Raw genomic sequence first — 27,630 nt, 5'->3', positions numbered from 1 at the left:
CAATAGAGGAAACAAAAAAAAAAAAAAAAAAAAATACTCATTGTGTGGATAAATTGTACATTGAAATTCAAAAGACTGATGAACATGCAATAAAGAAAGGAGCGAGATACTGTAAAATTGAAAAAGAATTAGACAACGGGAAAACTGTGTGAGGTTGTGATCTCAGAGTTAAAAAAAATGATGAGGGTAGTTGCGTGTAAGTGTAATCGAACACTTACAAGGAAGGAAATAATTATGGTTGACAGGAATAAAGGAAGGGAAGGATGATTAGAGTTTTAACTTTCCATCAATAATGAGCTCAATATACACAGAGCAGAAGCTCATATTAGACAAGGATGTGGATGAAAATAATTTGTATCCTTTCCAAGGGAATTATCCTGAAATTTACTTTACATGGTGTGGAGAAACCTAAATCAGGGTATGCACTCTGCTCCCTCTCCTTTGCCACCCATTGATGAAAGTACAAAACCAAAGCACAAAAATGATAAAAATGTAAAATAGCAGTTTAAATAATTCATAAATTATATCAGTAAATAGTATAAATAAGCAAAATCAAGAACATCTTTAAGAAACATGTAAAGAAATTGATATTCATTGTGAAACTTTTGACACTGAAAGGCTAAATGTAAGTTTGTGGCTTTGAAAACTAAAGTACACATAACAGAAAATTTTTGTTAAGTTCAAACGAAAGTGTGAGTACATAACAGGTTCCCATCAAAAGTCTACATGACAGAGATGAATTGTCTTACATGGTGATAGAAAAGTTAAAAAGATTGAAGGGGATGGGTGAGGTGATTCAGTAATTTTCTTTGGACTTCTGAAAAGGTAAAAGCAGATCAGAAGGAATTCTCAGCTCGTACTTAGTGATGCAAGAAAAAGTCAGGTTACTTTTATACATTCGTGTCTAAAAGACAACCATAGGCAGTTTAGGTGGAATAAGGTGTTTGAAACCCTTAAAGCTTGAGAATAAATACAGAGAGAGGCAGTTAACCTAACATATGTATTAAAATGTAATAAAAAATGTAAATGTCGTGTGACTAGGGCCTCCCATTGGGTTCACCGTTCGCCAGGCGCAAGTCTTTCGATTTGACGCCACTTCAGCAACTTGTGCCTCAATGGAGATGAAATGATGATGATTCGGAAAACACAACACCAAGTCCCTGAGTGGAGAAAATTTCTGACCCAGCCGGGAATTGAACCCCGGCCCTTAGGATTGACATTCTGTCACGCTGACCACTTAGCTACTGGGGGCAGACATTAAAATGAAATGATATTGCGAGAAGCAAAGTTGCTACTCACCATATAGGCATGACAAAAAGACTTTTACAATTAAAGCTTTTGCCCATAGGCCTTTGTCAACAATAGACACATACTCACACTTACACTTGTGACTGCAGTCTCAAGCAACTGAAACCACACTGCGAACAGCAGCAGTGCTCTCTCTCTTTCTCTCTCTCTCTCTCTCTCTCTCTCTCTCTCTCTCTCTCTCTCTCTCTGTGTGTGTGTGTGTGTGTGTGTGTGTGTGTGTGTGTGTGTGTGTGTGTGTGTGTGTGTGTGTGTATTGTGTATTGTAGATGATGGCCAGTGGCCGAAAGTTTTAATTGTGAAAGTTTTTTGTTGTGCCCATCTGCGACTCAGCATCTTCACTATATGGTGAGTAGCAACTTTCCTTCTTGTAATATTGTTACATTCTGTCCTGGATTTTCCATTGTTTGATTAAAATGAAATGAGGTTAACAAAACTAGAAAACTAACAAAACAAATTTTTGATAAGAAAGGTACAATATAGACTTATAGTTTAATATAAATGTTATTTGACTTGTGCTGTAGGAGTAGTGAAGGATGTGAAAGTTAATTTCACAACTGGAGCACAACTGGAGTACCATTGCAATATAGCTGGAGTAGGAGTGCTAAGATTTTCTTGGAGTGGAGGAATGTTGCCACTGTTGAAGTGAATGAACAAGCTAAATAAAATTTTGACCATTTAATTGTATGAAAGTGAAATGTGGTCAGGGGAAAATTAAAGAATAAACCTGATGATTTAAAGGAAGGAATATCTGACTAATTGGAAATGTCTGTCCAAATTCAAAACACATTTTGTGAAGACTTGTGTGAATTCCTTATGTAATTCCAATACATCAGTATAACCAATGCAACATACTGCCATATATTACTTTCTACTCAGTTTAGTAGACAATTCTGGTACGAATCCCACACTATTTACCGAGCGAGGTGGCGCAGTGGTTAGCACACTGGACTCGCATTCGGGGGGACGATGGTTCAATCCCGTCTCCGGCCATCCTGATTTAGGTTTTCCGTGATTTCCCTAAATCGCTTCAGGCAAATGCCGGGATGGTTCCTTTGAAAGGGCACGGCCGATTTCCTTCCCTATCCTTCCCTCACCCAAGCTTGCCCTCCGTCTCTAATGACCTCGTTGTCGACGGGACGTTAAACACTAATATTCTCCTCCTCCCACACTATTTCCACACTCAGCCTGTTGTAGCACTGTTTATGTAGTGAAAAATTAGCATAAAATCTGTTTTCAGAATGAACACTGTTCGTATTTTCCAATTTCATTTTTTCTGTGTTTAATACAATATGTTTTAATTTTATTTAATCTTCTTCTTTTTTCAAGTGTTAGGCACATGCCTATTAGGACTTTTTATTCAGTGCCTGTATTGTCTGTGATTAGTTATTATTTGAGCTCTGTACCTCTTTCTTGGTCTACCAAAAGATGTTTTCCCTGCTCGTTGATTTAGTCTTATTTAATGCCTTGTGCTTATGTGTTGGCATTGAAGTATAATGACCCTACTTACTCCATGTTTGTTCCTGTCTGTTATGATTTAGTGTATTACTGTTTTTGAAACTAATGAAGATTTCTGAAAATAAACCACCAAGTAATTGCAATAATACATGTATCTTGTTTGTATTTCACCCTTCTTACTTTTAAATTTTTATTTGTTTGTAAGGGATTTCATTTACTACAGATGCACTGGATTGTTTTTAATGTTTTTTCTTTTCTTCTTCTTCTTCTTTTTTTTTTTTTTTTTTTTTTTTTTTTTTTTTTTTTTTTTTTTTTTTTTTTTTTTTTTTTTGCAGCATGTGTTATGTCATAAGTAGGTTCCTTTGTGTGTGTTGTTTTTTTTTTTGTATGCTATGTTCCATTATACATAATCGGTAGAACACGTGCGACTTGTAATTAAAGGCTCTGAGATGGAACAACCCCAAAATATATGCTAAAAAATTTCTCAGTAACATATTACAGAATTTAAATTATCAGAACGCATTTCGCATATTTCTCACATGGATTTAATTAATGGTGGTCAACATTTTCGGAACTGTTGATATATGATATCAAGTGATATTTTCTGAATAGGTAGTAGCTGTGCCTTGAAATGCTGCTTAGCTCTGTGTAGCAGAGGTTTGGGGCATGTGGCTTCCTCTGAGTACAATTCTTAATGGGTGTCCTGAAGGTTCTGGTATTTCAGCCTTAGGGTGTCCTACCAACCAGCACACAGTTTTCACATTCCAATACTTGCATCAAAAGGGAATGAACAGAGTTGCAGAAACTTCATTATCAAATCCCTGTCTGTGTATACCTCTATTAAGCTTAATTGTGTCACTAAGCAACATTTAGTATTATTGTTTTTATAGTGTTTTAGATATTTTTTTTCTTTCTGCCGTTGGTTATTTTATCCACCATTGGACTAAGTTTGCAAATGTCTCACTAGAGTGTGTTAGAGTATGGTAACATAGATATTGCCACTCAGTGAAAGCTTCATGAATGATTAGAGGAAAAAGGGCGCAAAATATGACCCTGCTTGCTGACTATGGGTAACATGTGTTACTAGCAAGTTTCTTTTTGTGAGTGTATTACTCATAGGTTTAGTGAGTTTTACGTTCTTGTGAATAACAGCAGCATACAATGAGTTTGAAAATGACGCAATATGAGTTCAGTGTGCAATTTATCAGGTAAAATTTCAGAACACATGGTTAGGATGAAAGTAAAGTAACTTGATGCGCCCAGACCAATCTAAACATGAATCAATAACAATAACTGTGTAAATCCTGGCAAGGGTATACATGCAGTTTTGACAAAGCAATGTACAATCCACTTGAGTGATTGTGTATGCTTTGTCAACTAATATACAAGTATAAGTGTGACAAATGCAGTGTGTAAATTACCATCGAGTTTGTTTGGCTTGCTCATGTCAACCAATCACAGCACAGGATCCAAGACATCATTGAAACATCACTATGTCATCATACGAACTCATAAATGCAGCAATCTGAGCACACAAAACACTAAACATTTGAAGTTTAGAAATGAAAATACAAAAACATTAAGCATGCAGCGAAGCTAACATACACCACATTAAAGATCTCTCCAAAATGTGTCTTTTAGTGCAATTTGTTGTGGTAAATTGGGAAATGTGACATTGCGGGATAAATAAGCTAAATATAAATTTTATCTTGCAGTTAGCTTTTGATGTTATCTAATAGTTGATTATGAAATGAGAAGAAGATCTATTACGTAAACATTTGGCTAGAGTGTGATATTGGTTGCAAACATTTGGCTAGAGTGTGTTATTGCCCCACCCTCTCCTGAAATCTTGGTTGTGCTGACAGTCTGATCTGCAGCATAACCCGAGGTCTAGATTAGTATCACAGCCTTCCCCAGTATGGAAACCACGAGCCACACCTGCTGTAGAATAAATTTAAAATAATAGGTCATAGTCATGAAGACCTTAGCTGGAAATGCCATCACTTCGTTTGGCTTTATACGTATGCATAGGTCAACTGAATTTTAGATCCATAATGGTCAGTACAACATTCTGAACTCCAGAAATTTTCCTCACTACACCATTCATTTTCCTGCATCTTATTGTTTCTAACGTTCTTTCTTCCAGTGCCCATTGGTGATCTCAAGTTTTAGACAGTGTACTTATTTCAGGTCAATTTCTCACTTTCAAGGTTAGAGCTGGCAGTACACGTGGTGTGTATTCTTAATACTTCTGACAACTAAGAAATTTAATGTTGATTCCTATTCTGGCTCTCCTGATTTATATTTTCAACTAACAGAAGCGCACAAATTTATCAGCAATTTCAGTTTTATTATTACCAATATTTATTGTCTTTCTATCAGCAAACTGACTAGCGTGTAAATATTTTTGGTTATATCATAGCAATTTTTTGTACTGACTCTCATACAAGGTCTGTTATTTGTTTCTGTTCTTAATCATAGATGTGTTTAATATCGGTTTAATCATGTAGTGAAACTTCAGAAGTTTTGCCTAAATAATTATCATCTCTTGTGACTTGAGAACTGGAATTATATTGTAGATTTTATATTTGGATTGTATCTTCTTACTCAATCATTAATAGACATCCTGGTGCATTCTTCAAAACTGAAACTGGGCAAGGCTTGACCTGAGTGCTGCAAAACAAATTCTGTGCCTTGAGGTTTCAGGGCCAAGTTTCCCCAACCTTAAAACGAAGAGGAGAAAGAAAAGAAAGGAAAACATAAATGATGAAATGTTTAGTGCAGTTAACAAGAACACAAATTAAAATTGGAGATAAGATAGTGTGAGTACTGAAAATGGTATTGAGCTAAAAATTAATATCAGTGGATAGGCAGTTCTAAAAGTAAAAGAAAAGAAAAAATAACTGAGGAAGGAAAAATACAGAAGAAGGAGGCATTTGAAGTAGTGAGGACCTGCAGAGGATTAATGCATGGTGCGAAAGCTGGCAGCTTTCCCTAAACGTAGATAAATGTAATATAATGCGCATACATAGGGGCAGAAATCCATTCCAGTACGATTATGCCATAGGTGGTAAATCATTGGAAGCGGTAACGACCGTAAAATACTTAGGAGTTACTATCCGGAGCGATCTGAAGTGGAATGATCATATAAAACAAATAGTGGGAAAAGCAGGCGCCAGGTTGAGATTCATAGGAAGAATTCTAAGAAAATGTGACTCATCGACGAAAGAAGTAGCTTACAAAACGCTTGTTCGTCCGATTCTTGAGTATTGCTCATCAGTATGGGACTCTTACCAGGTTGGATTAATAGAAGAGATAGACATGATCCAGCGAAAAGCAGCGCGATTCGTCATGGGGACATTTAGTCAGCGCGAGAGCGTTACGGAGATGCTGAACAAGCTCCAGTGGCGGACACTTCAAGAAAGGCGTTACGCAATACGGAGAGGTTTATTATCGAAATTACGAGAGAGCACATTCCGGGAAGAGATGGGCAACATATTACTACCGCCCACATATATCTCGCGTAATGATCACAACGAAAAGATCTGAGAAATTAGAGCAAATACGGAGACTTACAAGCAGTCGTTCTTTCCACGCACAATTCGTGAATGGAACAGGGAAGGGGGGATCAGATAGTGGTACAATAAGTACCCTCCGCCACACACCGTAAGGTGGCTCGCGGAGTATAGATGTAGATGTAGATGTAGGTGTGGTCAAATGAGGAGTAGGCACATCACATATATATTAAAAAAGGGAATATAAACCAGTGTGTGAAAGCTGTAGTAAATGGATGTTGATGGTTAAGAAAAAGTCCAAGACTAGATCAAAAGAGTGATACTAAGGAAGCTCTGTCAGTGTAAACTATAATAACTATGTGGCTGAGGCATGTGTGTCTAGAAAGAGATCTGCTGTAGAAAACATCAAAATGTTGATGTTTTTAAATCAGGTGAGGTGTACAGAGGATTTGAATAGTGATAGATAATGAAATTTTTGTTTACTGAGGATATTGTGAATATGAAATGGGATATGAAATACTTCATGCATATGAGTGAATAGGTAACAAGAGTACGGAATCCAAAATGAACCAAGAAATGTAGTGTCACATTTACTTGTTTTAGGTTGAAACCTTTAACTACGGATCTGAACATTTCATTTATTTCATACTGCACAGAGACACATTTATAGAAACAACACAGTTACAATTCTTGACTCTCCAAAGGCTCTTCAGCAGAAGTGCTGCCAACATTGTTTGATATTTAATAAAACATGGACATATATAACTGCAACACTTTCCCTTATTTAATTAAGAGAAAAAGGAAGAAATGAGAAACATGTCAACATGAAGGACCCATTTTATGATATAGAAGTAACAGTCTTGGTTTTTCCAGGGGCTTCGTCAACATATGTGCTAACTGATCCTCAGTTGAAATATGCTGAATGCCTAACTAACCTTCCAATACCTTTTCTCAGATGAATAAATACTTTGTCTTCACATGTTTTGTGCAGTGATGGAACTAGGATTTTGTCAACTTACACTGTTGCCTGGTTGTCAGCCTCAAGGATTGGAACTTCCATCAGCTTTCTCACTCCTCTGAAAAGTCTACGTAGATAAATTATCTCCTATTGCAGCTACCAGCTTAGCTTCTGTTGTAGATGTGGCAGTCATTTGCCTGTCATTGGCTGAGCCAAGAGATAGCTCCACTTGCATGTGTGGTAACCACGTCAGATTTCAACCATCCAAAGTCTGCCACTGCATAAGTTTGGACAATAGAGTATGCCTAGGTCGCATGTACCTGGTACATACTGGAGTATTCGCTTTGGTCTTACTACATCTTCTGTGATGCCGAGTCAAGAGTTTGAGACAGGAAGCTCACACTGTAAATGAGGTCAGGTCTTCTTCAAGCATCAGCTACATCAGTGCTCCAACTGCTAATTGATAGGGAAAGTTGCACTTCTCTGTATTCTTACTTTCTGCGTGTAATGTATTTGGTTCCTTTATAATGGGTGTTGAGATAGGTTTGCACTCTTGAAAACTGAAATGTTCCATAGTCTTATTTGCATAGGCGTGCTGGCTTATCACCATCATCAAAGCATTTTATCTCAAGTCTGAGGAAATACAATGCTGGTTTCACAGTGATCTTTAATACAGCCTTCAATTCATCAACAACTTTGCTGGTATCTTGATCACTCACCATAGCTAGCCCATCATTTACATAAAGAACGACTAACAGTTTTTTGCCACATTCTTATCTGATATGTACTTGTCTTGAAATCTGCTGACAAAAGAAATGCTCCAGAATGTTTACTCCAACATCTTGGAGCCTGCTTAAGTCCATACAAACTTTGCCCTAATTGCAAATTTTCTGTCTGCCATCACTGTACCCTTCTGGCTGTTGCATATGTATTACTTCTTCTATTTCTCCATACAAGAATGCTGTGGAGACATCAAACTGTGTGAGATGCATCTTCTCAGCTTAAGGAACATGTGACATTAAAGGACATTAAAGAAATTGTGGTCAGCTTAGCTACCGAACTGAAGGTTTCACTATGGTCTACACCATAGCGTTGATTAGACCCTTTGGCAATAAGTCTTGCTTTATATTTCTCAATGCTCCTAATACAATTAGTCTTGACATAAAAAACCCACTTACAAGGTGTAGTTCATGCTCCTTTTGGTAGATTAGTCAATTCCCAAGTCTGATTTTCTTGTAGTGACTTCATTTCATTTTCATTGCTTGCATCTAGTGAAAATGTTGTGTATTATTTATAGCTTCTTCATAAGATTTTGGCACTTCATTTGTCTCATTAATCATTTCTTTGGTTATCATTACAAAGTTATTTAGCCATTTAAGTTTCATTAATGTTGAGTAATTTCACAGCTGTTGATGGTGTGTGTTCCTCTTCTCTTGTATCAGCACTGTTGGAGTTTGCCTCACCTTCTTCTTGAGCTGCATATGTTCACTGATTACTTTGCTCAGTGCGTTCTTGCAGGCCTTTTGTGGACGATTACATCTTTGCTAAGAATGGCTTTATTTTCTTCTCTCAACCAAATTCTGTAATGTTCATCTCCCTCATACCCCATGAGATAACCTTTGACAGCTTTTTTATCCATTTCCTATCTTTCTTTAACTGGTATGTGGATATAGCATGTAGAGCCTATTATAAAAAGATGTTTTATTCTAAGCTTCTTATCTAACCACAACTCAAAATGCCTGATTTTGTCCACAGATGATTTTGCAATTTGATTTAGAATGTACAGTGATGCTCCAACCAGTTCTGCCCATATGTGTGTTTGGAAATTAGCTTCTTCATCTGATTACTTTAAGTTTCTTGAAATTTCAACTATAGTTCGCCTCTCATGCTCACTTCCGCCATTTTGCTGTGGTGTGTTGGGTGATGTCAGCCTCTGAGTAACACCTTCTGCATGCAGTATGTCCTTAACTTCCTTACTGTCGAATTCCCCACCATTGTCGCTTAGCAGCACTTTGAGTGTAAGACCCAATATCTTTGAATGTTGAAGAACATATTTCAAAGCATCCTCAACTTCAGAGTTTTGCCTTATGATATAGCAATACTGAAATTTTGTATAGATGTCTTTGAACAGAACAATATCTCTTTTTCAGGAAAGATTAATTAAAAGATCCACAGACATCAGCTGACATCAGTTCACGTGGGTTGGTTGTCTTTTCTCTCTGACAAAATGGCAAGCGATGTGCTTTGTCACAAATGTGTAGCTCACAAAATGCCTTTTCCTGGGAAACACATATTTCTAATTCCCTTTCTAATGTTCTGTCGACATGGTGTTTATCCTCATATCTCCATCTTTTATGGTACGCTGCAATAATGAAGTCTTTTCAGTGGCATTTACTACAGTAATTTCTTTGTGCAAAGTTGGTTGAATGTCTGCCTTGTACAATGTTCTAAAGAGCTCCCAGGTTTCACACAATACTACTTTGTCATCAATTTTAAGCCAACACTCTGTTGTTTATGACATAAATTCACTGTTAATATCCTGGTCCTGAGCAGCTAATACTGAAAGCAAGTTTCTAGATAGCTGTGGAACATACCACACATCCAAAAGCATCATATCCTGCCCATCAGTCAGAGATGATGACCGAATATTGCCTTTTCCCATTGCCATTAGAGTCTCTTTTCCTCTGTCTTTACACCACATGGACTGTGCCATTTCTGAAAGTCAAACCATTAGTCACATGGCTTGTAACTCCATTGTACACCCACCAGAACGCTAAATATACCTCTTCACAGACAAAAATCAGCACAGCACTAGCAGCTGCATGATATTCCTGGTTTGTGATGTTTCTGATCAGAAACCCACTTTCTGCAGTGCTTCATCTAAGGACCCTTTTGTTTAGAATAATTTCGAATGTCACTTTTCCTTGAATCATTCTTAAGGAACTTGCCTTTGCCATCTGGTTTTTGTTTACTTACATTTACCTTTAATGCTTACTTTGGCATTTTGTCACTGTTTGGATTCTTCATTAAATTCCTTTTGAGCATACAAAACTGCACTTTCAGTTCATCAAATATTCTTTTTTGTGTCCATTGTCAACAACCACTGTAAGCTAATCCTCCATCATTCCACTTTCAAACAGCATATGAAAAAAAAAGTTTAAATTTTTCCATGGGAGTTCGGATTTCTCTTATGTTATTATAATGGTCAGTTCATCCTACGTAGGTGGGTGCCAACAAAATGTTTACACTTCTGAGGAGAAAGCTGGTGAGTGAAATTCCATGAGAAGGTCTTGCCATACTGAAAAATGCCTTTGTTTTAATGACTGCCAACCCAATTTGTATCATATCCATGGCACTCTCCCCTATTTCATGATAACGTAAAACTAGCTACACTTCTTTGAACTTTTTATATGTCCACCATCAGTCCTATCTGATGCGGGTCCCACACCGCATAGCAGCATTCCAGAAGAGGGTGGACAAGCTTACTGTAAGCAATCTCTTTTTAAGTGTTCAGCCAATAAATCAGACTTCGGTTTGCTTTCATGATAACAGTATCTATGCCATCATCTCAGTTTATTTGTATTGAGTATTTAATTGAGCTTACAGCCTTAAGCTTTGTGTGATTTATCGTGTAACTGAAATTTAGCAGATTATTTTTAGTGCGTATGCAGATGACTTCACACTTTTCATGGTTCAGAGTCAGTTGCCACTATTTGCACCATACAGATGTCTTGTCTAAATCATTTTGCAATTCGGTTTGATCATCTGATGATGATGACATAATATGATGGTAAATGACAGCAACATCTGCAAACAATCTAAGAGGGCTGTTCAGATTGTGCCCTAAATCGTTAATGTAGGTTATGAACAACAGAGGTCATATAATACTTCCTTGGGGAATGAAAGATATTACTTTCGTTTCATCCAATGACTTTCCATCAATTATTACAAACTGTGACCTTCCCGATAGGAAATCATGCACCTAGTCACACAGCTGAGATGACACTCCATAGGCACACAATTTAATTAAATGTCAAATGTGAGGAACAGGCTCAAAAACCTTTTGGAAATCTAAGAATATGGAATCAATTTGACATACCCTGTTGATAGAACTCATTACTTCATAAGAATAAAGAGCTAGTTGTGCCCCATGAGAATGATATTTTCTGTATTGGTGTTGGCTATTTGTCAATAAATTGTTTTCTTTGAGATGATTCATAATGTTCAAGCACAGTATATGTTCAAAAATTCTACTGCAAATCCATTTTAGTGATATGGATCTGTAAAGCAGTGGATTACCCCTATTTCCTTTTTTGGGTATTGATGTGACTTAGGAAACTTTCCAGTCTCTGGGTACAGATCTTTCTACAAGTGAGTGGTTGTACATGACTGCTAAGTATGGAGCTATTGTATCAGCATGCTCTGAAAGGAACCTGACTGATATACAATCTGGATCGGATGCCTTGCCTTTGTTAAGTGTATTAAGCTGCTTCACTACACCAGGGATATCTACTTCTAAGTTACTCATGTTGCCAATTGTTCTTGATTCAAATTCTGGAATATTTACTTTGTCTTCTTTTGTGAAGTAATGTTAGAAAACTGTGTTTAATAACTCTGCTTTAATGGTGCTGTCGTCAATAACATCACCATTATTATTGTGTAATGAAAGCCTTGACTGTGTCTTCCTTTTAGATGCGACCAGAATATCTTTGGGTTTTCTACCAGGTTTTGAGACAGACATTGAAGTTTGTGACAGTTTTTGAGCTTCTGTAAAACTTCACCCATCTTAGAGATTTTGCATTCTTTTAAATTTGGCATGTTTGTTTCTTGTTTCTGCAGTAGTGTTCTGACTTGTTTTGTCTACCATGGGGGATCAGTACCATCTCTTATTAATTTATTTGGTTATATCTTTCAACTGCTGTCAATACTGTTTCTTTGAATTGAAGCCACATCTATTCTACACTTACATAGTCAGATTAGAAAGAATGGGATGGGGACTATCTGTGAGGAAGGTGTCAAGCAAATTTTTATTTGTCCTTTTTTTTAATATTTGTATTTTGCATTTATTTGATTTGTTTTGATATTACTGTATTCAGTCTAGCTACAACCACCTTATGGTCACTAATCCCTGTATCCATTATGATGCTTCTTATTTGGTTTGGATTATTTGTTGCTAAGAGATCAAATATGTTTTTGCAGCTGTTTAAAATAATTTTCTGAGAAAGCATTGAGTGTGAATTCTGATGCTGTTTTATCTGTCTATGGGATTAGTTCAGTTTAAAACATGCTGTATTAAACATTTACTTTTAATTAAAGACTTGTTTCTCATTTCTGATAAGACATATAAAAAGAGGAAACATGAAAGGTAGTATTATCTTTCAGTTCACTTAGTACGTACTGACTGGCAGTCCACAATAATATGACCCTTGAAATTTTCAGTAAAAATAAATCATAGAATATGTTCACAGCATCCCAACATCATGTTTTGCATCCTTGCAATGCAAATGTGGATTTTTCCCTCTATACTCCCCTCCCCTCCCCCCCCCCCCCCACTCCCCTCCCCACCTCCTTCCCCCTGCAACCACCTCCTTCCTACTTTTCCAACATTGATAGTTGTAACAGTGATCTGAATCATCAAAAACTGGTTGATAAATGCTTTGATCTCATTCATACTACTATATCTCTCTGCAGGTATCAGCTTTAATTGCTACTTCCCATTTGTATTACTCACAGTGTTTTAACAGCCTTCTGCATTTTCATTTTATGTCCTATGTCATATCTTCTAGACTTGACTCCTTGATACATACTCAACTTTTCACCTCCAACATTTCTGGCTCCCATGTCCCAAATTTATCCTCTGTTCCTCTCCCTTTAATATTTTAAAGCATATCGGTATCCCTTTGTTGCCTCTCCTTAGAAGAAGATATATCTTCATGAACTGCTGGTCCTATCTTGTGCAGTACTGCATAACTGTTGCCACTGCTGCACTTCATGCTTTCAGTATATGCATTGACATACACAGAAATTTATCCAGGGGCAGGGACTAGATTCTAAAATTGCCATTTTATATACACATAAGTTGGTCAGCTTGGAGATGTGTTACGACACAAGAAATAAATTTTATTGGTAACACAAAAACCTTATTATATCTCAGAAGTGTATGAGAATTCTGTGGCAAATAAAATCTCTCTACTCAAAATCCGAGCCCACCTCTTGTGAAAGGCTGTGAGTGTATGTGTACATTTTGATTACAGTAGTGAAATTGCCAATTTTCATTTTTGAATCTTCTTGTTGAACTATGATTTTCATACATTAGTATGCTTTCCAGTTTCTTCTTTGTTCCATTTGTTCCATTTTTATGTACATCTTATGTGATATGGCAGCCATTCTTTGTTGTATTTGATACCATGTTTCAGTTCATACTATCTACCATTTCTTTACCAATTGCCTTTAGCTGCATAATTTTGTTGTTAATATCATTATTATATTGGAAAAGCAAGACAAAATATGTATATGGTGATATATCACTGCTCATCAAATAGTGAAGAAGTAGTTGTAGAAGAGGATGTATGTGGCTACAGTTAACAGGGAGGAGGGTATGGATTACGAGTAAGCATTACGCAAGGCAATGTCTGATGGAGGCAGTGCCCTGGGCAGTGTGGATATTGGCATTGGTATTGGTGGAGGTGGCATAGAGAGTGACAAGAGCATAACGTTGTTAAGAGACAGGAATTGTTGAGAGCCAATGTAGAAAATAGCTACTGTCTCGTTTCCTTCTGTTGCCAACCCAGTCAACTGTCCTACTTCCGTATCAACCTCTGATGGCACCTATTACCCTTTTGCTCCTTTCTAAGTTGCTCATTACAACATTTCACTGTTTCTTTGTCCTAATCTGGATCTTTCGGCTTACCTCTGTATTCTCCATTTTATACTCAACATGACCGTTAGCAGTCCCCTAACATGTTCTGTGAACACCTGTTTGCTCTGTCCCAGCTTGATCCCATGTACCCCTCATGTTGAATCTTCCTCTCCCCACTCCATGACCCCATCACCCACCCTAACCATGACTGATTTTCAGTCCAGTCCTGTGTTTAGTTCTGAAGTTCTGACTATTGATCTTCCATTAAATACATGTAACATAACTATTACATTTTAAAGAACCTAATGTTTCTTCTCAGAATCCTCACAACTCCTCATGAGTCACTATCCATGAATTTCTGTGGATTGTAGTTTCATGATAAACTTATCTCATTTTTGTGGTTACTTCTTTTCTTTCTTTGCTACTATCCAGATGAATGAGTGCACATCATCAGTTTCACTCCTTACTTTGAACAGTGAAGCTAAGTGTAAGAATAAAAGGCACTATGGTAAGTTAAGTTTTTGTAAAACAGATTAGCTTTGTCTTTTGACTTTTAACGATGGCAACATATGGTCATCATATGTTCAGCAGTCGTTGAAAATGCATATGGATAATTTCCTGCAGTGCAAAAAAATGCATTTACCATTCCTCAGATATTCTTTTTGTGTCTGTACATTTTACAGGGTGTTTCAAAAATGACTATACAACTTTAAAAATTCATATAAATGTATTGAAAGAAGGTATAAAGCTGAGTTTAGTGTTATTTTGTAGGGAAACACATTAAGGTTTTTTACCTTAAACTAAAGATGTTCTATGTGGCTTCTGTTGCTTACCCTGCAAACGTCCTATCAGAAGTCAGTTTATTCCCAAACTTGCTGTAGCATTGCGGGTGTAACTTGCCCAGTAGTGGCGTAAATTCTTGCTCTAAGTTCAGATAAAGAAGCCAGCCAGTTTGTACAGGAGGTACAAACACTTTATCCTTGATGAATCCCCTTTAAAAAAAAATCAAGCATTGTCAGGTCTTTGGTACATGGAGCCATGCAATTAGTGCATCATGGGCAGTCCATTGACCTGGAAAGCGGTCACTCAGAAAATCTTGAATGTCAGCCAGGTAGTGGGGTGGTGCACCATCTTGTTCTTGGTCATCCTCATCGATCTGTGGTATCAAAAATAGTTGTAAAATATCCAGGTATATTATCCCGTTGATGTTCTCTCATGGAAAAAAAAGGGGTCAAAAACTTTGTTCTTGCTCAATCCACAAAAACCATTCAGTTTTGATCTATCGTGAACATGTTGCAATGTTTGATGTGCATTTTCACTGCCCCAAATCGTACAGTTATGTGTGTGAACCTTGCCACTTAAGTGAAAAGTTGACTCATCAGAAAAGGTAATTTTGTCCAAGAAATGTTCATTCTAAGTTGTAAAGTCCTTTCTGAAACACCCTATATTTTGTTACCAGTTTATGTTGCATTTGTCTCAGACAAAAAGAAACATACTTCTGTTACTCTGAGCAATTTGTTTTCCATTGACACTTTAGTTGTTGTTTCTATTACAACCATTTGAAATCTATTTATTATTACTATTTTTGTGTTAGCAGAAGAGCCAACACCATGTTGCGAGTGGAGGCCGAAATGCACGAATTTTAGCTCAAGCAGGCTGGCGTGAGGAGGGAAGAACTATACTGACGTGAGGTCTGGAACATGACAAGGAATGAGAATTCAGAAAGCGGACGTAATTAGTTTGATACTTAACTTTAATTCATTAATGATGAACGTTGCTCTTGATGGTACATAAGTCACAATATTATCTGTTCAGAATACATTCTTGAAGTAATTACAGTAACTGAATATGGCGCCTTGCTAGGTCGTAGCAAATGACGTAGCTGAAGGCTGTGCTAAACTGTCGTCTCTGCAAATGAGAGCGTATGTAGACTGTGAACCAGCGCTAGCAAAGTCGGCTGTACAACTGGGGCGAGTGCTAGGGAGTCTCTCTAGACTAGACCTACCGTGTGGTGGCACTCGGTCTGCAATCACTGATAGTGGCGACTCGCGGGTCCGACGTATTCTAACGGACTGCGGCCGATTTAAAGGCTACCCTCTAGCAAGTGTGGTGTCTGCTGGTGACACCACAACTATTATATACTTATTATAATCTCATAGTGCCTGTATACTGTGCACTATAAAACTGTGCCATTGTAATAAGAGCTGCAACATTTGCATACATGAATCTGGGGGAAAGATATTGTGGGAGATGAGATACTATGCAGATTTGAAGACCTTCAAATGAAAAGGCTTATGTAGAAAAACACATATAGACATTTGTTGTTATGTATGAAATTCTATTATGTTTCTTAGGAAGAAAACATTCTATAGATTACTACTGAGAGGAGGGTCAGTCTCAGATTGAGCAAACAGAGGGAAGAAATCAATAATGGCAAGGAAAATTCCCAGCATTTACCATAATCAATTTAAAGAAATCAAAGAAAACCTTAATTTGGATGTCCAGATAGATTTGAACTTCATTCCTTCAGAATAAGATTCAGTTTGATGACTGCTACACCATTTAACCTGGTTTCAATCTTAGAATTTACTATTGAAAGGAAAATTAAGCATGTGGTGTAACTTGTATTTTTTTCTATCTATTGGTTATTTTCTTACACTAGATTATAGTTGTGGAGAGGGTATGTGTAAAATGATGATTTGAGGCATTAAGTCTTGGTATCACAGACATATATGAAAGATATGTGAAAAATATCATTAAATACAAATAATTCCCAGGGCATGTTGTGTACATTTGAAGTGTCAGCAGATTCCATGTATTCTACACTAATTTTTATACAGTCTTCCTTGACAAATATAAACTACTCCTTACTAGCTATTATAACATAAATGCAACAGATTCAAGAACTGTGTAAAGAACTATTAAATGACATTAATGTAAATAAAATATTTTCGATGCATAATTGCACTAGAGATGAGAACTAACCATGCTATCTGCTTCTAATACCTAAAAATTATGCAGTAACTTAAAATAATCAAATAATCTTTAAGAATTATTAGATGTCTGACTATGTTCAAAGCCACCAAGCAAAATAATAAATTGAAAGACTGCTCTACAGTATATAATAAAAATTGCTTCTGGATTATCATTTAAGATGGTGATCCAAAAGAACAAAATTTAATATGTCATTTACAAACTGTTTGTCTACTGAACATGCATAAGAAAAAACAAGAATTTACAAGGCACCAAAAACTTACTTTAAATTAAAACCTGCAATTATGTAATCTAGAATACCAGTATACAAAAATTATGAAGTTCAGTGTTCAGTGTTGGTGTATGACCACGAATTCTTTCGCAGGATTTTGTGATAGATAGTGTTTTACTTTATTCTGTCAACAAGTCACACAAAATGTTAAGTTTTTTTGTTGCTTTTAAAGGAATGAAATAGCAACCACCTTGTACCCTTTCAGCTAATTTGTAACTCATTTCTGGACTGTTCTCCAGGTCATGCTCTGAATTGAGGTATCAGACTTTTTTGGGAAAGCCATTTAGGTCCATCTCACAGTGTGATGTAAATCTCTTGAGTGCCATTTCTGCTCTCCTACCTTCTGGAATTCTGCAAACCTTCAAGAACTAGCATCCAGACACATGGTACTGATAAGAGTAGTTTAGCCACAGATGGTGTTGATTTTGGAGGGAGGTTTTCCACTGTGCTGAACAGTAAAATTGAAATAACTATTATGAGAGGATTATTGTTTAGAAACAACTTCAAACAAGCTTACAAGATTTTACTACCAGTGTTCTGTTGTCTGATCTATATGAGTACACCTAATGGAACACAAGGAAAGATAAGTGAAAAGTAGCTGGCATTTGTAGCTTGGCATAAGTACACAAAACATAATTTGGTGGATCAGATTGTTGTAATGAACAGAGATGTAGGTTTTGGTCATGTTCTGATATGTATTGTTATGAAACTGAACCTCACCGTATGCTCTAGTAAGGTATGAAAGATTTCAAATTTAATTGAGTCTAAAAAATGATACTGGTGTTCAGTTTTACAATTATGAAACTGAAAAACTCAAAATATAGGGCTTTGTGAAATATTTAGAGTAGAAGGCACTATGAATTGTACAAAGATATTTAATTTAATAATACCATAGTCCTTAAGTTAGTGGATACACATTTGTTCTTCAGTTATGCAGAATTCTGAAAGTAAAGTCAGCATGCTGTCCATTGCTGATGACACATTTATTAAAGTTTTTTAAAAGTTGGGGTCCTTATTATGTCATACTTTATGTAGTGGCATTATATTGTAACAGGCAATAGTGTGTTACATACTATACATTGTTTAATGTGAACAAACTATATATTCCTTGCTTTCTTTTCAGTAATTATGTATTTATAATTCAAGACCAATTTCCCTATTTATCTTAACTGCGTCAAACAAGTGGAGAACACTGTCTCAAGTTGTTAAAATCATGTGGCTGTTGATTAATTTTGCAAATAATTGAATAACATTCATACAGGTACCTTTGCACCGTACATGCTTAATTTTTTTAAGTGACAAAATGTAACAATTTTTATGACACTCACTTCCAATATTAAACGATGCTGCATTAGAAGTGTGCTGCCTTCCACATGTTGGATTGTTAAAATACTGAATATCTGTATAAAAATGAAATAAGTTAATGAAAGGAAAGCAGAAGTAAAGCAGACATTACATAAAGTTTATTTGACAATCAACAAAGAACCTCATAAGTCTTCAAATTACTTTTATTTATTTTAGATCTTTTAAATATATCCTAAAGTTTGAAAAAGTGTTTGTTAACAGTATCTTAAACTTTTGTATTTGTAAAGATGAAATATTAATAACATTAACAACACTAGAATGAAATTTTCACTCTGCAGCAGAGTGCGCTGATATGAAACTTCCTGGCAGATTAAAACTGTGTGCCAGACTGAGACTCGAACTCGGGACCTTTGCCTTTCGTGGGCAAGTAGTAGAGCACTTGCTTGCGAAAGGCAATGGTCTGGAGTTCAAGTCTCGGTCTGGCACACAGTTTTAATCTGCCAGGAAGTTTCATTAACAACACTAAATAATTGAGCCATCTGAATGAAGCTAGTATGTGGTTGCTTCTGAATTTCAATGAAAAATCAGATCTGTACAAGTACTTAAAGCAATAAATACTAACAAAAGTAGTGTTTTTGCTATTATATTCCTGGAAGGGATTGTGGATAAAACTTGAGGCTGTAGTTTGTTGTTAAAAATATGTAAATATTTTCAAACAGCTTAGGTTAACAGAATGGTTAATGTCACTCGCTGAGAGCAGACTAAAGCACAGTTCAACTTTTTTAATTAACATAAGTAATTTCCAGTGAGAAAGTTTGTAAAACCTTATTTGTTCAAACTACTTAAAAATGTGAGAATTTAACCCTACAGAAATAGTTACCAGTACAAGTGTGAAACATTTTACATCTATTGAAAACACTATTAACATTACAGCCACCTGAGCATTATTTCAGAAATCTGTTTATTATGGTACTCAAACTGGAATTTGTATTCAAAACCTAACTAATACTGTTTAGTCTATAAAAATATTTGATTTTCTATAGCATTCTTGTGTCTAGTAGTATGAGTTGTTTCTTGAAATTTTGACCAGTGTGACACATGCTATGGAGTACCAGTACCAGTGGTACTCTGAATTTTTCTCTCTTTGAATGTATTGTATAGAGTAAGAGATTTTGAGTTTCCAATACCATGCCTCAATCTCAGACTACAATTAGGAAAGGCCAATGTGTCATTAAAGCAACCGTATAGTTCCTGTAAAACAAATAGTGGCAACCACTGTGTCCTTCACATACATTTCATGCTTCCGGTAATGAGAATTTGACTCCTATTTGTGGTACTATTTTTTAAGCACAACAACTTGCTGAATTTTGTATCTGATGAACTGGAAATCTCCTTTTGTGATTCTTGAAGTTTTCCCAGTGTATTTGTGTTCCAGAAAGTTTGGAGACTACAGCCGGATGACGTCGATACCCTGCTACAATATTTCAGTTGACAACGATTCAGCCGTCTCCAGGTGAACGTCTTACGCTGGAGATTACTCTTTTTTTGTGGAGGTTTTAATACAGAATCACTGGTGGTTGATGGTCTCGCTGTCTTGGTGGATTGTAAAACTGCTCCATTTTACAATGATGTCATTCCAAAGACATCACTGGAGTGCATGTTGAAGGTGTGATGGTAGGGCTTGAAGTCCCATACCTATCCTCTTGACGGTGGAAGTTCAGGTTGCAGGCAAGAGGTAACATAACTACTAACTACATTAGGAATCAACATTGATGTTTTACGATGATCGACACCCATCGAGTGGTCATGTCGATGCTAATGCTTCACGAGTGGCCGTAACAGGGCTATCGTTAGCCATGGTCGGAACCTGAGTCCTCAAGTATGGTGCCGTAGCTGTCGAGACACTGACGAAGTAAATTAACAGGGAAAATACAAAAAGCAACAACACGGAACCTCCTCTCGGACGTGAATTTCGACGAGTTTCCCCTTATACTCTAAGCACTGAAAACAGTGGAACAGAAGCCGCAAACAATTGGTTCCTTTCCGCAATCTAGATGACAGAAGATTGTCCCACAGATTAACATGTGAACTCGAGAAGAGGGTAAAAGAGTGAAAGCAAGTGTCATGGGGGATTGGATGGCAGACTTTCTGCCATGGACAAAAGACTAGTGGCAGATAGCTAACAATATCAGACAGAGGAGACCTCAGAAAAGGACGATTCGTGGCCTGGACGGGTTCCTTTATGATGCGCTCAGCCAGGTAGGCCTATAAGCTGAAACATACCAAAACGGAATGTCAACGCTCCCAACTCTGGTGGACGACAACCATCTACACCATATTGAAACCGACATCAAGATCGAATGGGAAGCAAAACACAATACTCTGACACAGTTAGTCCCCCAACTTATCACTCCATCAAAAATACCAAGTACAGCTCACCAGACAAAGACCGCATAAGCAACGTGGACCTCAAGAACTTACCACGAAAGCCAGCAGTATTACTCAGAATGATTATGAACAGTTGCTTGATGCTGGGATACTTCCCTGGGCCCTGTTGAGTGTTCATAGTAGCACCCGAACCCAAGCCAGGAAAAGACCTTTCCCAACCAGAAAATTATAGACTGACAAGCTGGATAATCAAGAGGTAGGCGAATTCAGGATGACATCACTAACGATGTCGTAAGTCCCGAGCAGTTATGGTTTCAAGAGAACTTACTGACACAGTTGCAGTTACTACGAATCACCGAAATGGTACAGGACAATTTCAATTTAAAAAAAAAAATCAACCATCGGGATATTGGTGGACTATGATAAAGTATGGCGTTAGAACTCAACAGTCAACTTACGCCACAATAGACCACTACATCAAGATCATCAGCAGCTTCCGAGAAGAAAGTAGCCTCTAAGTTCGTATAGACGACCAAGACTCAGCAGCAAGGCCGGTCGCCGTGGGAATCACCAAAGGCTCAGTCTTATCGCCTCTGTTTATCAATGTTTATATAAACGGCGTTTCAACAGTGCCGCTAGTCTCCATCAGCTTATTTGCTGACGACACAATATTCATGCTAACTGGAAAGTAGCTCTACCGAATCATAGAAAGAATGCAGAGACAACAAGATGTCATGGAACAGTGGGCGCATGAAAATAAAATCAAAGTTAATGAGACCAAGAGGAAGTCACTCATTCTCACTAGGAGGATGCCTGTTGTCAACAACACACTCCGTTACGCAGACCAACCAATTCCCTTGGTCGCCCACGGTAAAATACTTTGGAGTCCATCTCGACAGAAAACTGCTCTATACAACGCACGTACGAGGGAAGAAGACAGCGGGACGAAGGATAATGGGTACCCTAATCCCATCCCTGAAGAGCAAAAACTTAAACTCATTCACGAAGCTCTAACTTAACCATGCTATGGCCGAACCCCCTCTTCTCTACACGGTTCAACGTCACGAGGGAACAACATGTGAGTCAGGCTATAAGAATCTACAAGTGCACCATAATCTATGATTACGTTGAATCACAGGAGCTCACTGGTGAGTGAGAAACTGTGAAGTTCACCATGAACCCCGAGAAGGTACAAGTCAAGGTTACAAGGACACTCGCCAAACTAGACACCCTTCGAGTGATAGTACAATAAACTGAATTCCCAGGTAGTGCTGAGCCCGCACCAAGGCTCAGATACCAAGGTCAATAGTGTTCGAACCTCAGTAACCCTAACTTACCACGACTTAGGTTAGTTACTAACCCCACATAGCCGTCCAACAGGAGGAAACAGAACAGATGACAGCAGGTTCAAGGACTATTTGAGCGCCCAAACCCTAGTTGAGTGACGCAATAAATAACATGTGAAAACCTTTTACCATACCATTCCTTACAGAAATACAAATCGTCACGGACGATCAGCCTTCGGACAACATCGTGCACAAAAAAAAGAGTAATCTCTAGTATAAAATACTCACCTTAAGATGGTTGGAGGGTTGTCAGCCTAAATCGTGGCAGATGTTGACGTCATCCGACTGCAATCCCGAAACTTCATGGAATGGTATAGTATGAATTTCCTTGCAGGAGATCTCGTGGCAAAAGAATATAGTGCAACAGGCAGACGTGAGGGGCCGAAATATGTCAGCTGAGAATATTTAAATGAACTGATTTTGAACGAGTTCGTGAAAAAAAAATTGATATGTGACGTGTATAGGGGATGATTCCATGATGTTACAAATTTTCTGGGAAGATGGAGAAGATTAAATGTATCAATTTGAGGACAGGAACTATGGTCCGGAAATGATCGAGTCGAAAGTTGTAAGAGAAAATCGTTCTGGTACATCTGGTTGTGGAATGCATGTACCAGTAGCGTTGTCACTACGAATGTAAGCAACTTTCATAGGTGGTAGTATGGATCAAAACAAGAAATATGTCTAGTAAACATGGGCTCTAAAATGCGTACTTTAATAGCTATGAGCCAAAGGCGTTACTGCAGCGGTAACACAGGTTCCTATGAGATCATCAACGTTAAGCGCTGTTGGGCTTGGCTAACACTTAGAAAGCCGGCCGCGGTGGCCGATCGGTTCTAGGCGCTTCAGTCCGGAACCGCGCGACTGCTCCGGTCGAAGGTTCGAATCCTGCCTCGGGCATGGATGTGTGTGATGTCATTCGGTTAGTTAGGTTTAAATAGTTCTAAGTTCTAGGGGACTGATGACCTCAGATGTTAAGTCCCATAGTGCTCAGAGCCATTTGAACCATTTTTAACACTTAGATGGGTCAAAGCCCAAGTCTGCCGAGCGCTGTTGGCAGACGGGGTCCTCTCAGACCTTGTGAGGCCAATTGAGGAGTTACTTGACTGAGAAGTAGCGGCTCTGGTCACGAAAAATGACAACAGCCGGGAGTGGTGTTCTGTCTGAACACATGCCCCTCCATATCCGCATCCAGTGACACCTATCTGTAGAGGATGACACGGTGGTCGATGGTACCGTTCGTCCTTACGAGTCCTGTTTGGGTGGTGAGTTAACGGCTATGAACGTTTGTTCATCTTCGCTACTGTGAAACATCTCTTCTGCTGAAAAAACGCTCACAGCTCTTAAGGTACGCATTTTAGAGCTCATTCTTACTGGGAATGTTTTTCTAGTTTTGGCCCTTACTGCCACCTCTGAAAGTTACCTAACCTACACTCTTAGCAACAACCACACTGTTACATTTATTTCCCTGTCTGAGGTACCAGAAAGATTTTCATTTATAATTTTGAGTCGGTCGTTTCCAGACCAGAGTCCCGTACCTCAAAGTGATACATTTACCCTTCTCCATATTCCTTGAAAGTCTGTAACATTATCACAGAATCACTCGTACGTATTATTTTATAGAGGAGCTTTGATTCTAAGGGTTTAATATGATATATTCAGTACATTTACTAAAACCATCAGTAGACAGTTCTATTGTCGACGAACGGTAATTTGATGTCTCATGTTTAGATTAAAATCTCGTCGTTTCAATGCACAACTAAATTTGGTAGGATTGGCGTTATCCATCCGGGCAACTGTGACAGGTACGATGTTAAGAACAACTCTGCTCACAGCTGATAAGCCGAGATCTTCCTATCATGCCTTTCAACAGCTGCGATTACGCGGAATATAAAATAGCTATGGACCGATTTGTTGACGCGGAAACGAATACGAAATTGCAGTGCCTGTGTTGTGACGTCTCCCCTGTACGGGGAAAAATTAATGGGCTGTGGTACGACACATGGACGACGGTATATGAAAGTTTGCGTGTGACCTTGGATCGGATAGCGGAAGCACTTAGAGGCGACCGCTTACTTAAAGCGGAAAATCCAGGTTCGAGTCCCAGTCCGGCACAAATTTTCATTATTGTCATTCCATTATATAGCTGCACGTGGTCCCATATTCACAACTGCGAATACATTTAGTTTTGTGTTGATGCATCAGACACGAGATGACAGCATGCCAAACTGTGACACGGTAGATACTGATGTGATCGATATTTAGGGAGTCATCTATCGGCGCAACTGAAGCACTGTCGCACAATCCAAGAAACAGTCTCATTTAGGAGTATCTACTGAATAGCTACTATCCACGCGACAACACATAGTGCCACAGAGAGACGGGCAGAATATGCATCAGAGTAGATTAAACAAACGACATTTTTATCTTTACCTCAATGTCTTTCGTTTATATAGGCTTTCCTGAATCTCATTGTATCGCACTTTGGATAAACTTTGCTTCCTCATTATACGTATGTACATTCATATCTTCTATGAGTGAGTCTTTTGACTTCTTCACGGACTGCTGCCGGTCAGTTACCCAATTTCTTAATTGTTTTCGCGATTTCTTGAAATTTAGTTACTGATCCCAATTTCCTTTGCTCTTAGATATTGTAAATACTTAGATTTTTGTTCTTACTCTTGTATTGTTCTGAAACTTTATATGGAGAATACCACACGTGGCTAAATCTGTCACCATTGTTCCATTAAAATTTTTATTTCCCTTTAACAATATAAAATACATTCTTATTCTACGGGCTATTATACTGTATCATATAGCATTTTATATTTTTAATAATTACAGCTCTGCATTCATGACAGATCTAAATGCGTGTGAATTCCTAAGGGACCAAACTGCTGAGGTCGTCGGTCCCTAGACTTACACACTACTTAAACTAACTTATGCTAAGAACAACACACACACCCATGTTCGAGAGAGGACTCGAACCTCCGGCGGAAGGACTGCGCAATCCGTGACGTGGCGCCTCAAACCGCGCGGCCACTCCGCACGGCCATGATAGGTCTAATATCGATGCCAGTAAAAACAGTGACCCCACAACTGTACTATCGTCGTAGAATAAGCATAAAATAATGGGTTTGGAACGTTCTGTTACCTGGATTTTACATTTTTAAAGATGGTGAAATTTAAAATGAGTGTCAGCTACCAGAACCAAAATGAAGATACAAATCTAAGATGCAACATAAATATACTTTCGTCTCTGAGGGAAAGACTGAAGTGAGGGGGACGAAATGCAGGAAAATGATGCAACAGTAGGAATGTGCAGCCGGCAGTCCCACCTGCAGGCGCCTTGGAGTACAGCTCCTCGGTGAACTTGTGTGCCTTCTTGACGAGCGCCGGTGGTCCTGCAACGGCGGCTGCGGCAACTGCAGCAGCAGCTGCTGCAGCGGCCGCAGTCCCCGGGGCTGGAACGGGGGGTGGCGGGTGATGGGTGCCCGTTCCGGGGGCGGCAACAGTCAGGGGGCAGCTGGACAGCGTGGCTCGATGGTGCGCGAGGAAGGAGGAACCGTCGGTGTGACCGGGACCGTCGTAGGCGGGGGCCGGGCAAGAGGACGAACCACTGCCCTCGAACTTGACAGCGGCGGCGGCAGCGGCGGCTGCGGCAGCAGCGGCAGCCGCCGCGGCTGCTGCCGCCTTGTGTTGGTCTGCCGCCGCCGCCCCGCCGCCTCCGCCGCAGACGCCGGCCACCGCTGCAGACGACGAGGACGAAGACTCGAGCACGCGCAGCTTGTTGCGGTTGGCGATGGGGCAGCCCGACGCGCTGCAACAGACGGCCGGCCGGTGTCCCTCAAGAGAGCTTCCTCGGCGCGGCGGCTCTCCTCAGCACCACGGCACGGGCTGCTGGGCGAGCCAGTCCCCGGCGGCGGCGGCCCCTGCAGCGGCGCCTACCCCACAGCTGCCGTCCGCCGCGCCCGGCCCTGTCGGGGGGCCCGTCGGACAGCACAGTGCAGTCAGAGGGGTAGGCGCGGCGCAGGCGCCGCTGCCGGGACCGGAGCCGCCGGAGAGCTTCGCCGCCGAGCTGCGGCTGCCCAGCAGCTTGTTGCTTTTCGCGATCGGACAGCCCGACATCCTGCAACGGACGACCGGCCGGCCGGCGTCCCTCCTCAACACCAACATCCCCACCTCCCTCCCCCTCCCATTCATTCTCTCACATTTTCTCACTCCTCTTTCCTCTCTCACTCTCTCTCTTTCTCCCTGTCTCTCTTCTGGGACGCCCGGCCTCTCATATGGCGTCTGCAGGCGCGCATCAGCACGCCGAAATCGAGCGCAAGTGTTTCCTTCTTACTTGTCACCCGTATGTCATTGACACCAGCTTCTCGTTATTGTTGCTTTCAGCTGCTCAGCAATTTGCTGATCCTGTCAATTAGCAAAACGGGTAACTTTGGTTCAGTTGCTTTTCTATGGTGACACCTTTTCGGTGTACCGTTTATAGGAATGTTTTTTTCTCAGATCTGCCTGCTGTCGAGTGGACGAAGATATGATGCCACTGAAACAGACAGAATCCACGTTTTCTGATTAGGCAATTTAAGATGCACTATGGAGCTGCTGTAAAGTATTCGGCTAGAAGTCCAGTCTCGCATAACAATGCTGATTTCCAGCCACTGAAGATCTTTGAGTTACTGTTCAGTTTACAGAACTGATCGTGAAAGATAGCTTTAATAGTAAAATAACACAGAGAACCATTTGTTAAACTCTAGTACGAGGGTTGCCACCCTGTTTTATCGCCCCAATTCATGCATCAAGAATCACTTGCGCTCGCTTCTACAAAGTAATAACAAGAGTTAACTTGTAAAAAAATGGTATTTGATTACAAATTTAATTACTATGAAACCAAATGGTTTAGAAGTAGCAGTTGTCATTTACAATATTGCCCATGCCATAGCTCATATTATGTTACCATATGTAGTATCTTCAATAGCACACACTTAGCTTACTGCTTATGTGCTTCGTCATTAGCAAAATTATCTTAGGTTTCAGGAAGTCCAGTTTCATGATTTCATTCTCTTAGTAGCAGTAAAACCGTATTTCTCAAATTCTCAGTTGTGCAAATTCGATATTAGAAAACTTAGTTTGATACTAAGGTTCACGAACAATCTGAATGTGTCTTCTTGCTGTCGCTCCTTCGTCAGGGAAAACGACATAACAAATTTTTAACAAATGTTTTTGACAAC

General features: G+C 39.0%; 1 protein-coding gene and 1 long non-coding RNA gene across 3 annotated transcripts in view; one reads left to right on the top strand and one right to left on the bottom strand.

Moving 5' to 3' along the window:
• LOC126462222 (uncharacterized) overlaps positions 1–16,278 on the top strand; it is a 51,808-nt gene extending 35,530 nt beyond the window's left edge. For both annotated transcript variants that reach the window (XR_007585954.1, XR_007585955.1), the window contains exon 3: positions 15,693–16,278. This is a non-coding gene — a long non-coding RNA (uncharacterized LOC126462222). The remainder of the gene's footprint in view (positions 1–15,692) is intronic.
• Positions 1–27,630, bottom strand: part of LOC126480242 (trithorax group protein osa-like) — a gene marked incomplete at its 5' end in the record, with an annotated part of 286,292 nt that overhangs the window by 82,323 nt on the left and 176,339 nt on the right. The window contains 3 exons of the mRNA XM_050103963.1: positions 18,689–18,760; positions 25,738–26,029; positions 26,117–26,219. Of these exons, the coding sequence (XP_049959920.1) occupies positions 18,689–18,760; positions 25,738–26,029; positions 26,117–26,219 (467 nt within the window). The remainder of the gene's footprint in view (positions 1–18,688; positions 18,761–25,737; positions 26,030–26,116; positions 26,220–27,630) is intronic.

Source organism: Schistocerca serialis, chromosome 1, assembly GCF_023864345.2.
Source record: "Schistocerca serialis cubense isolate TAMUIC-IGC-003099 chromosome 1, iqSchSeri2.2, whole genome shotgun sequence".
In the NCBI taxonomy this organism is placed as follows: Eukaryota; Metazoa; Arthropoda; class Insecta; order Orthoptera; family Acrididae; genus Schistocerca; species Schistocerca serialis.
This window is presented reverse-complemented; position numbering and strand designations above follow the sequence as displayed.